This window comes from Euprymna scolopes, chromosome 11 (assembly GCF_053919585.1).
Source record: "Euprymna scolopes isolate OS-2025 chromosome 11, ASM5391958v1, whole genome shotgun sequence".
Lineage (NCBI taxonomy): Eukaryota > Metazoa > Mollusca > Cephalopoda > Sepiida > Sepiolidae > Euprymna > Euprymna scolopes.
In genome coordinates, this window is record NC_136492.1 from 39,399,765 (window position 1) to 39,416,479 (window position 16,715).

Here is a 16,715-nt window from a genome sequence, read left to right on the forward strand (position 1 = left end):
ACCATTAACTAAAACAGTTCAGGATATAATAACTAATCCACCTCCAGGAATGACATACAAAGACTTAAAAGCAGAAGTGCTAAAACGAAACACTGCTTCAGAGGAGAGAAAATTCCAAGAACTAATGCAAGATGAACACCAAGCTTTTGACTTCATACGAGATATAAAAAGTTGGGTTCTGCAACTATTGACAACCCCTTCAAGGCCTTTCAAATTTTATTTGACAACTGATTCAACAAAACCGGGCCCTCACGGATATTTGTCCAGCACATAAAATCCACGGACATCAATAACAACCACGATGGAAGGAGGTAGGGTGATTTTATAGGTTGGTGATCTTTTAAATGGATGCATTTTAAGTGAATTTTATGTCGAAATTAGTAGAAAATCCCAAAATTAGGAAAGGTGAATGAATAGAAAAATATGCCTTCTGTTTTTTTCACTGCTAACTTAAAAAAATTCTATTCTAGGTACATTTTTTTTTGCAATTTAAAAGAATCTTCAGTTGAAAATCTATATCATTAATTGCTAAATAATAGATAAAATTAATTTTATCTAGATTTAAAATATGTTGGGAACTGTTTTCATAGAGATTTTAATAAACTCATATTTGCTGGGGTTTATTGGGTTTTCTGTCAAAAAAACCTAATTTTTTGCACTATCTAGAAAATTATCAACTTTATCAAAACATAATTGACTAAATATATTTCTTATTCTAGGAACTATTAATATCTTAGTGTTTCTGTTATTTGACTAGTCAAATATCTGGTAATATTATAAATATTTTTTTCTTTGGAAATTTGAATAAAAATAATTATTAATCTTGTGAGTGAAAGATTTTTGTTTTTTACTCAAATAATAAAAAAAATGTAATTTTTAATGCTTAAATAAAATTTGATGAGATAGAGAAACAGAACTAGAAATGAGGAAAAATTTATGAGAAATACACAAACCATATCTGATCAGTAAGTGACGCAATTTTCAGCTTAATGAAAAAGGAAAAATCTATACAAATAATATGATCACCTGATAGTTTAAAATAATTTGGATGTTTAAAATTTCTTTTGTATTTTATAGGATTACAAAGTAATGTTTTCAAGATTAAAATGTCTAACAAATATGAAGAAACAAATGAATTCTGATTGATTTGATTTCATAATAAAATTATTTTACCTCGCTTCAAAATCCACAAAAAACAGTATTTTATTTATTTATTATTTTGTTACTTAAATTGCAATGTTTATGTTATTAATCAAAACAAAAATATTTACACAAGATATACATGCCTGATTCAATGGTCGTAGATCGGAATGTAATGTTATTAATAAAAAAAATTTACAAATTGAATGAATCCTTATTCAATTTATTTATAGAATAAAATCATTTAAAAAAGAATTTGGGACATTCAAAACTTACGTAACCATTTTTATTTTCAGTAATAGCTGCAATTAAAAGAAATGCCCAGAATGAATATGAATAAATATATATATATATATATATATATATATATATAATTAAGTAATTAACTCGCATTTAAGATTATTTAAACTTATTCATATTGAAACATACAGAAAATGAAATTTTTCACTCTCTTGCACATCTGAGAATATTGATCTATGCAAGGAGAATAGTTGAGAAAAGATTAAAACTAACTTTTGTATATAAAACTAGAGAAAAAGATTAAAACTAACTTTTGTATATAAAGTAGTCAATTGCAGAATTTCACCTAAATAGTTTTGTTAACAAGAGGTTAAAGTTGTTCAGTCAGTCAGGTTTGACAAATAGTGGTCAGTGATGTTAAAAAACAAAAAATTTTATTTTCGATGAATACAAAATGCATAGAACATTTTCCATGACCAAACCACTCCCGGAAGTCATCATAAAAAAAAAAAAACTCTCACCAGTTAAGAGTACAGATACATATGTGTTAAGAAATTACTTGTTCATTAGCCCTTACTAAGAGATTGCATTAACTTAACTATAAAGTTTCACTAAAAATTTAAACTGTAAAAAAAACAACAACAACAAACTGTTAACTTAATTACAGAATGCTCATAAAAAATAAACAATCTAAAAAAAACTCTTGATGCTTGACATAAAAGATTTATTCAGTGGTGACTAGACATCAAAACAAAAATCCTCACAACAATTCAGAAATTTGCTAGACAAACTAATAAAATTATTTTGAATACCAAATACGGTCAACTTGACTCCATTATTCATATTTCGTCAGATGGCAAGCAGATTTGAATAAAATTAAAAAAAAAAAAAAAAACTAAACAGATGTATAATTATATTTAAAAAAGAAAAATAGTACATAGATGTCTTTTTATTCAACTTGCATTCTTATTTTCATGAAAAAAAGGAAGTATTCTTGAACCCCCTATTCAAGCAGTAGTAACAAAAAAAGTAAACAGGAACTATCTCTGAAAAAATAATCAATGTTTATTGGTTTAAGTACTTAATACAGATCGGTCAATTTTATTAAAATACTCAATCTCTACCAAGACCAGACTTTTGACCAATCAAATAGAGTTTATCCTGGGGACCAAGCACCTGTTGTCATTAATTATTTAAACAACGACCCAAGCACTGTTGCCAATGAGAGATTTAACTTGCCAAGCAAACTTAATATTAAATGTTACAGACTCATTGCAGGTGGACTAAATCTAACTGTGGGCTATTATAATTTTACCAAATAACAAAAGACAGTCATGTACTACTATATATTTAGTGACAGCTTATATAATCTCATAAACTTACTCACATACAAGTCCACACCCATACAGACAAAATAAAAATTTCTTTTTCTAAACCCTATCAACTGGCTATTTTCTTTTGGTTGTTCCATTAAGCTGTAAAGTTGATGTATGGATATTGTTATTACTTTTGATAATGCATTCTCCACTACAGGAGGAAAGAAAGTAAAAAGAAAAGGGGAACATATTTAACACAAATCATAGATACGTTCTTCCTGAGCTTTTGTTAGGTTATAATTTTAATTCAATAAAATTTGGATATTAAATATGAGAAACATGTCGCAGTTAAACAAAAGCAAACTATATTTATATAAAATGAAAATGTTTTGTTTAACAAAAAGTCAAGAAGTATCTCAAATGAAGTTTCAGAGGGAAGCAGGTGACAATATGAAGACCTGGAATCACTAATAATTTACAAAAGACTAAAATAAAATTCTTTAAAAAATAGAAGTTATTTTCAAATTATTTCAATTGTTTTTAATTTCTATTCCAATTCGTGATTGTGTCCATTAAATATTGGAGAGAGAGAGCAGCAATTAGATGTGTAATGTAAAAAATCATTGAATTTGACATATAATTTTACAAAACAAAAATATTTTTTTAATTGTACCAATACAACCTTTGTATGCTTATTGAAATCAAGCAAAATTTAAATGAAAGCTCTTTTTAGAATTATGATAGAATCATCTGTAAATGATATTTTAAGTTTATGAATGAATTTTGTCCTTGTTTGAAAATGTTGATCTCTTGTGCGAGACATCCGTTTTAATTTTTTATTTTATTGAAAAGAGAATTTGGGACATTTAAAGTTTATATAATCATTTTTTTTTTTTCAATAATAGCTTCAATTAAAATAAATGCCCAGTGAATATATATATTATTTAATTAATTATTTAATTAATATATACTATATTATTAAGTTATGAAATCACATTTAAGAACAGTTAAACCTATTTCAGAGTTCAAATTAAAACATACAAAAAATAAAATCTTTCTCTCTTGCACATCTTCTGAGAATATTGATCTATGCAAAGAGAATAGTTGAGAAAATATGGGTTGAATTAAATCTCTAGCCTGTGACCGGCATAAGCATTTTGCTTCTTTAATTGGTGATGCTGGTAAGATATTGGAACTTGTATAAACTTTGGCTGGCATCACTTACTGAAAAGTTATAAAAAAATTAACTGTCAAGTGCATCAAAATGAGAACAAAAAAAAAAAGAGAAATATGTATTCTAAACTGAGCAGAAAACAAGGGTAAGTTTTTTTTTTTTTTTCAATTTCTACATCTTGTAAAAATATTATTAACTAGCTGAAGTACCCGGCATTGCCAGGTTGTATTTGATATATTAGAATATTCTGTCCTTATCCGGATTTATAGCAAAAAAATAATTGTCAAAAAATATCTGTAAGAAATTAAAAAAGAAAAGTTTTATTTGCCAAGTCTTTAAATAAATATTTTGATTCCACCTGTCCTAAAATATGTTTAAATATGCATTTATTAATACAAAGACATGATGACAAAAGTTTAAAAAATATGCCTTACTACCATCAGCTAGAATCGAAACCAAAACATTTTGCATTCCAAACAAAGATTTTATGCGTCCTTGGTGCATAATTACTATTTCCTGTTCATTGCAGTGCTATGTGCCCAGCAGTTTAAGAGCTTGCCTGTTAAATATTTGCACACACATACGTCTACTATTTTATTTATATAGATTAGTTACGAAAAATTCTATTTTGTGTGAAAATGAACGTATAATCTTAGTTATAAATGTCGTATAATTATTTGAATGCAGTAAATGTTTCAGGAAAATTTTCTTAAAAAAATCAACACAGAACCATAAACGTGCATGCAAAAATTTGTAAGGAAATTTTATCAGAAAAATACAAAATGATAAAAATGCAAGCATTGGAAAAATTTACATTTTTTGTTTGAAATTAATCTTTGTTCATCTCATCGATAAATGAATAACACACACATATATATGCATGTTTTCGTATATGTAATGTAACATCCGAAATTTTTATTTATAAAAAATAAATAAATAAAATGCACGCATTCGGAAAAGTTAGAATTTTTGTATGAAATTAATATTTGTTTATCTAATCAGTTAAAGAATAAAGAAAATATATAAATATGTATTTGTATATTTGAGTTAACATCCAAAATTCTATTGTCTTTGTAAATAAAGGAAAAACAACGTCTTAAATTCTTAAATAAAAGAAAACACACGCATGCGGAAATGTAAGAATTTTTGGTACTTGTGCGGTGTATGAACCATGCTGAAATAATCACATTATTTAAAAAGACATTCTTAACATGGGGAGGGGGCTTGTTCTGTTTAGTTTCATCTAAGAATTTAATTAAAATAAAAGATACCATAAAAGTGTAATTTAACTTTGAAAACCTATCTGAAATGTAACACCAAATATTTCTTTGACATTTATAATTATTTATCTAATCGGTCATAGATTAATAAAAAAAAGATATACAGGTATGTTTTTGTATATTTGAATTAATGTCTAAAATGTTTATGTAAAAATAAAGAAAAATGCAAGCATTCAGAAATGTTAAAATTTTTGATTTGAAAGTAATATTTGTTTGTCTAATTGATAAATGAATAATAAAAAAAGATATATGTTTGTCTTCGTATTTACGAATTCAAAACTGCGAGTAAAATTTACGTGTTATTTCATTTTTTTTTTTTTTTTAATACAAAGACATGGAAAAAATGGGCACTCTTGCAGAATTTAACCCGGATTCCCAGGAATTCCTGTCAAGCATGGATTGGGCACGACCAGCAATTATCGGATTAAGCCGAATACTGTAAAAGATGCAGACTAATTTCAAAAACAAACAAAACCGAAAAAAAAAAAACCCCAAAACAAATGCAATAAATAAAAAATAACAAAAACCTGCCGTAAAGTGACCGAATATAATTTTTTTTATTTATTTTAAGATTTTTTTTTTTTTTGTTTTTTTTGCATACTAAAATAAAAGCAATAAAAGTTTTTTATTTTTCCGTGGACGTTGGCAAGCTTATTCCCCCCCCCCCATCTAGTTTCCACAATTTTCACCTTTTTTTTTTTTTTAACGTTTTTCCTGTTAATATAATCGATTACAGATTTAGGTTTCAGATTATAAAAAAAAAATTGGAAAAAAAATGGGGTTTCAGTTTTCAATTATGACGCTGTACTAAATTGAACACGAATTTTGTGGCCACGATGAAAAAAAAAATGGCCTGAAGTTAGGTGTTCCATTTTTGGAGGAGTGGCCATTTCAAATATTTTTTTTGTTTGTTTTGTAATTTCCTTTGGTAATGTAATTTCCAAGCGAGATAGGATGCTTTCAAGTGAGACGACATAATAGATATATAGATAGATAGTGATAGATAGATGAAAGAGGGAGAAGGGAAGAGGAGTGTAAAGAAATCTCCACGTTAAAAAACGACCCTGATGTCTAACTCTGTCTCGTGGAGAGGCATTGTAAAAAGGAAATCTTTCCTTTTCAACCCCTCCGTTATAACCCGTAACTTCTGGTCACATGCCATTTTTTCATCATTGCCATAAATTTCGTGTTCAACTTAGTACAACGTTATAATTGAAAACTGAACGTGAAAAGTTATAGAAAATTTTTTTTTTCAATTTTTTTTATAATCTGAAACTTAAGTCTGTAATCGATGATATTAACAGGAAAAAAGTTTAAAAAAAAAAAAAAAAAAGTGAAAATTGTGGAATTTAGATGGGGGACAATCTCGCCAACGTCTGCCCTTTTTTCTTCAAGAAAAGATGAATGTCTTACTTCTTTAACCCTAAATTGTCAGGTGTAACACAAATTTTTGTTTCAAAACTTTTTACAATAAAGTTTTTTCCTGGGGTCAACAGAATTTTTTAAATTATTGTTTTAGAAAATATGTAAAATTTGTTTATGAAATTTGTTAAATGAAAAGTACAGGAAAAAGAAATTTTTCAAGAAAATTTAATTAATTTTTTTTTTTTTTTTTTTTACGGCTGTTCATTGCTGGTGGAAGAACTTTACTTAGAAATCTTTACTTCTATCGACTGTTGGCCGGTCATCGACAGCAAAGAGGGAGGAGATGAGGTAGAGAAAATGGAAGGAAGCTCTCCAACCGGTTGAATGAAAAAAAAAAAAAATAGTTTCAAATTCGCCAAAAAGTGTCAATGTGGCAAGACTGGAATTCAGGTGGCAAAATAATCTCGAACCCTCTATCACCTAAAAGAAACTAAATTCCTGTAGTCAACGTAACGTTAACATGAAAGCAATGTAAACAATGTTTTTTATAATTTTAAACAATGAATACCATTTTTAGTGATAAACAATATTAATAAAAATATGAAATTATCAGAACATATAAAAAAATTTAAGTTTAAACAATATAAATGGAACTTTATAATTTTAAACAATGTAAAAAAATTTTTATTTTTAATTCAAAATTGAATCATATGATTATTTATAAACGGTACAAATTAATATTAAACATGTGCATTCTATTGCTATTTATTACTTTTCACGTGTATTCTTTCACAAATATGGCCACCACTTTTAATATAAAAAATATTGTTTAATATTCGAAAAACTACTTATTTGCAGAAAATTTAAATGCGATATGTTTTTAGCATACCAGAAAACCTTTTAAAATCATTATTTTAAAAGAAAATGTTAAGGTGGAAGCCAAGTAAAAATTTACGGTTTAAAATTATAAAATGTTCGGTAGTTATGTATTTTATGTACCGTGCTGAAATAATAACGTTATTGTTTTGAAAGCCATTCTTCACATGGGGAAGGTGTTCTGTAAATATTCTGTGCTTCCACTTTAAAATTTAATAATGATGAAAAGATATCGTAAAACTTGAATTTAACCTGAAAAAACTATTGTAAAATAGCACGGTACCAAAAATACATAAACGTCAAACTTCTATTTACATTGTTTAAAATAAAAATAAGAAATACAAAAATTTCTGTTTATATTGTTTAAAATATGTTTATATTGGTGAAAGTTTTTTAAAAATGTTTATATTGCTGAAAAAACTTTTAAAATGCTGTTTAAAATAAATAAAAAGTGTTTATGCTTTTAAAATAGTTTAAAATTAAAAAAAAGTTAGGTATATATTGTTTAAAATAAAAGAAAAAAATGTTTATTCGTTTTTTAATTGTTTTCATATTGTCTATTTTAGAAAAAGAAGTTCTGCTTATTTAAAACTGTTAACTTCTGAAATACCGATATTTTGCCACCTAAACTCCAGTCTTACCGATAATGCCAGGCATGGGAATGAATTTATGCATTTTAGAAAAAGAAATGAAAACACTGGGCAGACAATCTCATATTATAAGAAACTTATCAAAACAAATGAGGTGCAAGAATTGTAAACACAAATGATTTCTAAATCGAAGAGCGCAAGCTCTTGAATTAAATAATTAAATAAACAGAAAAAATACTCTGCATCACCCAAATACTAAAAACATTACATTAAAAAAAACAAAAAAAAAACTTGATTTAACGTTTCAACATTTGAACAATGTTCGGTTTAAACCGATGATTGCCGATCATGTCGAATCCATGCTTGATGGAAAGTGAATCACTGCGAATCTCACGCATGCGCATACAACGGAAATATCGGCTATAAGCATTTTACATGTAAATTTGCCGGTCTGTGTACACGATATATGTGTATGTAAACAAAGATATTACTCACTATAAACCATCCCTGGTGCATAAATATTATTTCCTGAGAATTTCAGTGTTATGTGACCAGTAGTTATAGAGTTTACCTGTTAGATATTTACACACACACACATACATGTACTGTTTTATTTATATAGAAGATGATGAATAATAAAAACAAGCAAAATCAAAAATAATTGTTTGAGAGAAGTATTCATAACTAAAAAGAAAGAATTAAAGTAAACAAAAAATAGAAATAAAGTACTACAAATTCAGGTTGGTAATTTACAAGAATCCAGGTAGAATACTGATACTTAACCAACTTTCAACTTTGAATTAAAAAAGAAAACTGATAATTGATGGCCTTCAGAGATCTGATTATCTAACTTAAGCTTGACTTTAAATGCGTGTGGATGGCACATCTAATGATAGCTAGTCACCCAGTGTACTCTCACTAATAACAACAAAAAAAAAATGAAGCATGCATGGTACCCAATTAGTGCACAGTGAACGAGGCATAAAGAAAATGACTAAGTTCAGCATTTGCCCCCCTCCCCCCATTTAGCTCCAAAAGTCCCCAGGGGACCTCAAATCCTGGTGAAAATGAACAAGCGGTGCAGTTTTAGGCCTTAACATATGTAAATTTAAATTCTGCACCATGCAAAAAAATAAATGACTAAGTCCATCATTTGCCCCCTCCTCCACCCCATTTAGCCCCAAAAGTTTCTAAGGCCTTAACATATTTAAATTTGAGTTCAACACCATGCAAAACTGCTAAATAAACACGCACAGAAAATTTTGGGCAAATATGGTAAAATAGTCCCAAAAATGGAGTGTTTTTATTAGCCCTAAAAGAGCCCCTGGGGCACACCCAAGAGTTATCGTGAAGTATAGACAAACAAAATTATATAGAAATCAGTTAGTTACAACTTTTCAGAAAGTTTTATAAAAATTCAAGGCATCAATATTTTTTTAATAAGTACAAAAATGTCAATTTTAGCCGTTTTAACCCGAAAGGCACCCCTTGGGGGACAACCAGAGTTTTCCCGGAAAATCCATTCTGTTATTTTTTACTCATATCATGTTTGCGCAAAATTTCAAAAAATTCCAAGACATAGTTATTGAGAAAAGTGTGGACAGACGAATGGACATATGGACAAGGGTGAATTTACAGGTTCACCCTCCTTTTGTTGGGGGACCAACAAATAAAAGTATAGCCATGATGAAACATGACAAAAAGGAGACCATATGGGTCTACAATAAAAATAAGTGTTTTATTAAAAATAAACACGTCTCTAGGAAAGAGCTGCTTGAGTAAATGATGATAATGATAGTGTTGAAAACAGCATTAGAGGCTGTTGCTGCTGCTAAAAGTAGTGGAAAGAAACAGAGGTACTATAGTACTGGAAGGTCACTAGCCATTTTGAATTATTAAGTTGCGATATATGATTATGCATACAACTGTTTTTAAAATATGTCTGTCACAGGCACAAAAAAAACTGCAGTTTTTGTTAGGAATGTTGAATTGTCATTGAGACATATCAACAGAACTCTCAATATCATGAGACCATGAAGATTTTGGCATATCACCTCTTTTTTTCTTAATTACATAATTTCCATCATGTGCATGTGTATGTTTTCATTATTTATTTTGTCTTTCTTTCTAACCAGTTCTGTTTCTTTTTTTTTCTTTTTTCCTTTTTTCAAAATACTTGAACCTCTACTTTCTCTTTTTTTTTTCCTAGTTGATGCTGTGTGTATGGTAGTTCATTCTTCGACCCAAGGTTCTTTTTATTCTTGTTGGAATAAAATTGGTCAACAGCAACCAAAAACTAATGTTATATTCTGGGGGTGTAAATAACTAATGAAAAACAATTATTTAATCTACCTTGCCAATTGTTTTGTTAGTTCAATCACTAAAATTTACTCATTTTATAGATAAACTTGGCCAATAAAATTTTTTTCTTGAAATAAAAATCTGATAAAGTAGCTAATTAAAAAGATTTCTATTTTCAAATGAATGATGAAATTAGGAAAATTGCGGCAGGTCTCTGGAGCATTTTTCAGCCTCACTCTGTTGTTCTATTTTCTGATGGAAAAAGAAGAAACAATTGATGAAAAAAAATTCTTTTCTCTAAACACAAATTTCATTAAAACTATAACAAAAATTATGGAGTGCAAAATAACTTTAGCATAACTTAAAATATTTGTGCTTGTTTTGCTCTTCACATGGTTTCATATTTTTTTAATTATTTTTTTTACAGGAAATACAATGTATTTTTCATCCGTGGCTGGTGAGTTTAAAAAAAAAACAATTTATGATTTCATTTTTTCTTTTTTATTTTGCCAATTATGTGGTTAAAAGCTGAATTTCTAACACTTAGTTTTTGTAAAAATTTTCCAACATAAAGTTAACTTGTTGAATTTTCAAAATCAGACCCAAATAACATATAGCTGGCAAAATTTTATCTCTGACTAGCCACTTTTTATTCATTATTGTTGTACCATGTTATTGGTAATATAATAAATTACTTAGCTACAAATTACTCACTTAGTCTGGGTCAGACAATTGCTAATAAAACATTTTTAAATCACATAAAAATTGACAAGAGAGATAACTTTTTTAAAGTTGAATAAAAAGTGTTTACTTGGAGTTGCAAACCAATAAAAACTAAAATGACTTTACTGTAACATCATAACGCGGAATCATTAAAATGAAATTTCTCTCTTTCCAAATTCCACAGAATTTGAGTATTTTGAGAATTTGAATGCAATATCAGCATGACAATAAGTTTCAAGCATATTCATTGTGCCATGCATATGTATGGCACAATGAATATGATGGTGCTTCATGCCAGTGCTAGAAATTTATGTATAACAGTGAACTTGCTATGAAACTTTGCATTTAAGTTTTAAAGCCATTTACTTTCAACAGTCTATTTTCGTCAGATAATACATTATTCTCTAAATATTATATGGATATTTTTAATTCCAAATTTGCACATAGCACTTAATCAGAAATCTATACTTTTCGTGAAATTTCCTCTCAAATCTTTCAAATAATTTTTTAATATACTAAAAGTTGTTGCAAAGTAGATTTAAAAAAAAAAAGACTACTCTAATTTTCAGATGGTTAGGTTTTATGTTAAATGCTTCGAACTTGTTAATATTGATGGCATCATTCTTAAATCCATTTGTGTATATTTATCATTTGAATTATGATTTAAAATTAATGTTTTGAAATTCATTTTGAAATACAATACAAATTGTGTATAAAACATGTTTTTTACAAGAAAGGTTTTGTACTAAATATTAAGTAAAATCTTAAACAATTTTTGATATGCCCAATAATAATTGGGTAATATACTGCAGTAGTAGGTGTTGTCTTTTCAATGTTAGAAGAGTCAATTATAAACATAAGAAAATCTACTAAAAGACTATCTTTGCATGTTGTACATTTTTGTTTTTCATCCCTTTTTTTATTTTTTGTGATAATTTTAATTGTTTGTTCATCTAACTATTTAATTACATTATTTATGCTTTATTTTTAATAACATTGGTGAATATATGTTGTTTGTTTGATTAGTATTGCTGATTTTGTATAAAAAAGATATAGTTGAAAAAAATAAACATCAGTAAATGGCAAGTACGGCAGACTATTTCTAGCTCATCACCTAGAGATAGTCTCTCAATCACTAGTCCCCATCACCTCATTATGTTGGCATCACGAAGGGCATCCAGCCCAGAAAAAACTTTTACTTTGGTTAAGGAAATAACTTCTAAAGAAAACTAACCAGAAATAAAGTCAATTTCTAAAGTTCATTCAATCAAATGTGATGATGATGATGATGAGCCTAGTTGCGAAATAATTATTAATTTTATCTAATAAATGATTTTAATATTGAATTAAAAAAATGCAATTTTAGACTTATGTAATTACTTTTTAAATATTTATCTTTTTTTTTTTCACTAGTTCGAACTCATGTAAATTATGAAATGAAAGATGGTGTAGCAGTGGTAAGGTTAAATTCTCCAGGTTCAAAGGTTTGGAATATTTTATTTTGCTTACTATTTTTTTATTTGTGATTTTTAAAAACATTGCAGGCTTTCATTAGATATCTATTTTAATAAATTTCTAAAGATTTTGTAGGATTTTAACCTCAAACTTGTATTTAGTCAGTAAAACAATTGATCCACATTTTAATTAGTGACTGCTTAACCTATTTGTTATGCTCCATTGAAGTGAAAAAATTTTTAATCAGAAAAATGAATAATTATTTAAAAGTAAATTATGTGTTTTTAAGAATTAAAGAACTGATAATCTGATTTAATATAACAATTTGATAATAGTCCTTCCTTTTTCCATATATAATTCACAATGAAAAGTGTCAATTTTAATTATAGATAAAAATGATTTTATAGAACCTGTAAATAGAACGTTTTTTGTCATTTGGAAAAATAGTTTAGTCTTATATTATCAGTGTGTATTGCATGTGATTATCAATGAAGATCGTTTTAGTAAAGGTTAATTTTTAATAACTATTCAATTGTTTGTTTAGAGTTTCTCTCACATTACAAAATATTAAAATATTAGTTTTCAGGATGTATTAAATTAGTTTGAAGCAAAACACCTTTTTTTTTTTTTCTTTTTTTTTTTGTAAACATTTTAATTTATTTTAGGTTAATACTTTATCCAAACCTGTACAGCAGGAATTTAATGAAATATTTGATGAACTATGGTCAAACAGCAATGTGAATAGTATAGTACTTATATCTGGAAAACCAGGCTGTTTCTTGGCTGGTGCTGACATTGGGTAAGTCTCTTTTGCTAATAAATGTTAATTTATAATTGAAAAATATTATCATGTGTTTTCAATTCATCTGAAGTTATTTTGCAGGTCACTTAAACCCCAATGAACCAATTTTTTGTTTTGTCAAATTTTAAATGATCAATTTAGATGTCAAATGTTTAGGTTATTGTAACCTATTTTATTGAATTTATTATATAAAAATCTACCAATGTATATGCTAAAAATTTTCAGCATTTGCATTTTAATATATAACTTTTCTTTTTCTGACAGTAATTGTCTGCAAGCAATTATCCATTGATTTTTTTTTTTTTTTTTCAATTTATTGTTTCAACAAGTAATATTTTTAAAAATTTGTTTGCTTTGCTGTCATGTTTGCCAACATCATATAATTCCATTTTTACAATTGACTCAATATTTTACATCAGATAGAGAATTGATGGTGGAATTGATTTCATTATCTTCTATGCTGTAAACATTTTATACTAAAAAAAATATGAGTACCCTTCAATGCATGAAAATGAGCATCGTCATATTTATATATAAATTAATTATACTTTATCTTGAAATCGTGAGAATGACACTTGTACCAAGAATATAATTTCCATAAAATCACATTAGTTAGTACAGTTCAGTTTAACTACTTTAACTTTGAATGTACACTTTTCTGCCATCTTTTAGTCATGATCACATTTGCATAAAATAAAATCAAACTTGTCCATCAGGTCAATTGCATGTCAGCCAAAACTTGTTATCAGTTTTGTAAAGGAGTTGATGCCACCAGTCATAAGGTGCCAACAACAACCCCTAGCATAAAAACAATTCGCAACACTCAAGAACAACATCAATCAAATAGCAATCAACTTGAATTAGCTTGTTCATTTTTTTAGAGAATGTCCAGAAATATTTGGTAAATATTTAGTGAAGACAATTCAAAATAAATCCTGTGTCAGGATAAAAGAGAAAAATTCAGAAGTTCATGGTTACTTGGTAAGACAGAAATTCCTGGCAAGGTGATCATCCAGGTGTGTTAATCCCATATGTGTGAAATCCATGGTGAAAACTTTTAACATCTTTTAATGGAGTTCGCAATAAGGAAAGTAAGTCTCTAACTAACTGGTTTGTTTTTCTTGCGAAACAGTATTTATAGTTGAGACCACAACACTCTCAAAAGTTCTAGCCTGTTTACAGTATCCATACATGCAAAGACAAAAATTAGTCCGCATAGTATTTACATGGGCTTGATACAGAGAATATATTGAACACTACATTGCCAAAGCAGTGTTCTTCTTAGAACTGACATCTTGAAAATAACTTTGATTAAGTTATTATCTCCCTTCGATTGTTCAGAAATAGTGGACTTGTCTTCTTGTTTTGCTATAATTCACTTTAGTTTATGTTTATCTCAACGAAGCAAACTCTTAAAACCTTTTGGTTCTCAATTGGAAATTATCGACATTTTTTACAGTTATCTTTAGTTTTTACTCATCTCTATGAAATTCATTTGATATCTCTAAAGTGAACATTCCTCCATCGAATAACATTTTATTTTCCATTTATCGATATTTGTTGTATTTTATTACTCATATTTTAATGTTATTCTGGAGAAAAATATATCTGTTTTCAGAGGCTTTAAATTTAGATTATTTTAATTGGTATAAGAACTTCAGACAGTTAATTTTCAGAAATTAAAATATTTCCATATGTAATATTTTGATTGCAGAAATTCCCCTCTGGACCAAAGTACGGAAGGTCTGTAACAACAGATACCACATACAAATTTATTATGTCTAGACTATTAACCACTATCTTATGTAACTTTAGAACAACATTTTAGGCACATGAAATCCTATATTTCATCCTAGGAGCAACACCATCACAATCGCACCATCTTTAGAAGAAGTATTTCCTATTTTTCTCTCTAAATATTAAGTCCTCCTACTGTCCCCAATCAAGACTGGGAGGAAATATATACATTCTACAAATATTGTTCTTGCACCCTTTGTAACTAGATCATAGACATAGCATAATCTTTCCATTTCCCGATTCAAAAACAATAAATTCTCCCTTCTCAAATTCCGCCCATTCTCATTGGCTGAGCTCTGAATAGTCTCATATTACGGGATTCTATTCTTCTCTATATAAACAAACAGTTACTAAAATTTAAAAAAAATGATGTCACTAAGAAACATTATTTTGCCTGGCGATGGGCCTGATAAAAAAAAAAACACAACGTCTGTTGTTAAAACTGTTGCAACAAAGAAAAAAAAATTAAATGTGTGTTCAGTGCAGCATGTGTTCGTAAATAAAAACACTTCTGTTTTTACATACTTTGCAATCTGAAATATTAAATGTAATAGAAACAGCAACTTCTCTGGAGAAAACTAAAGATATATAGATATTCGGTAAATTTACAATCAATATATTTACATTTAAAATTTTTTTTTCTTTTTTTTAATTTCAAGCCCGTTACTTTGTTTACATTTTTGGAGCTGTCAGAATCGTGCATGCGTGTTTCTGTGTGCGTGTGTTTGTGTCAGCGTGTGTTACCACTGAAAAACACAACTTTTGCTTATAAATACTTTGCAAAAACATTTATTAGATGTTAGTAAACATTACAAACTACAAGTTTTATTTAGATAATTAAATATCTATCTAATCAGTAAATTTTAAATATTTTTTTCTTCTAACTTCTGTCTTGCTATACTTTTCCCACTACTTTCCGGGTCAAATTATGTGGGTGTTCATTGTACAGGTTGGCCAATACAAAAGGATGCTTCTTCGTTATTGTAGCAATATCAGACAGCCAAAAGGTTGATTATATTTAAAAACATACTTACATTTTTGCCTTTTATGTCTTGACCCGATAAAAGACGGTGCTTCTTCGTTATTGTAAAAAGTTGATTTTTATTTACAAACACCATTATAACAAATTAGATTTTTTGTTAATTTACGCATTCCATGAAACAAATGCTTTTGGCAGCCATTTCTGTTGTGTCATGTGACATTTGCCGTAAATATATGAGAAATAGCTTACATTTCTATTTTCTGCAAAAACTATTCCCTTCAATTATTAACACATTAATAATAATAATGATAATACATTATCGTTTTGCATACATTTTGGATATTTTCAGTACTGCAACATGGCAATGCAGTAAATACTACTGGTTTCACATGAACATCAATATTTTTATTAGTACAGTACTGAACAAACAACAAAATTATATTTGAAAGCAATATCCACAGGTATTCAGAACCTGAACATAAGAATCATACATTTTGCCTTTTATGTTTTTTGATTATTTTCGGTCACACAACATGTGGCCGAGTATAGCTAGTCTCAAATAATTTCTGTATTGCTAAAAATTCTGAGAATATTATTTATCTTGTCAGCGTGCATATTTCATTTCATAAATGTCCATGAATGTTTTTAGGTAGTAGGAAGAAGGGCAACTAATA

The 16,715-nt window shown here is 27.9% G+C and overlaps 1 protein-coding gene across 1 annotated transcript in view; it reads left to right on the forward strand.

Moving 5' to 3' along the window:
• LOC145288128 (uncharacterized) overlaps positions 1-16,715 on the forward strand; it is a 361,708-nt gene that overhangs the window by 275,231 nt on the left and 69,762 nt on the right. Inside the window, exons 29-31 of the mRNA XM_080136193.1 lie at positions 10,710-10,739; positions 12,419-12,489; positions 13,126-13,259. Coding sequence (XP_079992319.1) covers positions 10,710-10,739; positions 12,419-12,489; positions 13,126-13,259 — 235 coding nt within the window. The remainder of the gene's footprint in view (positions 1-10,709; positions 10,740-12,418; positions 12,490-13,125; positions 13,260-16,715) is intronic.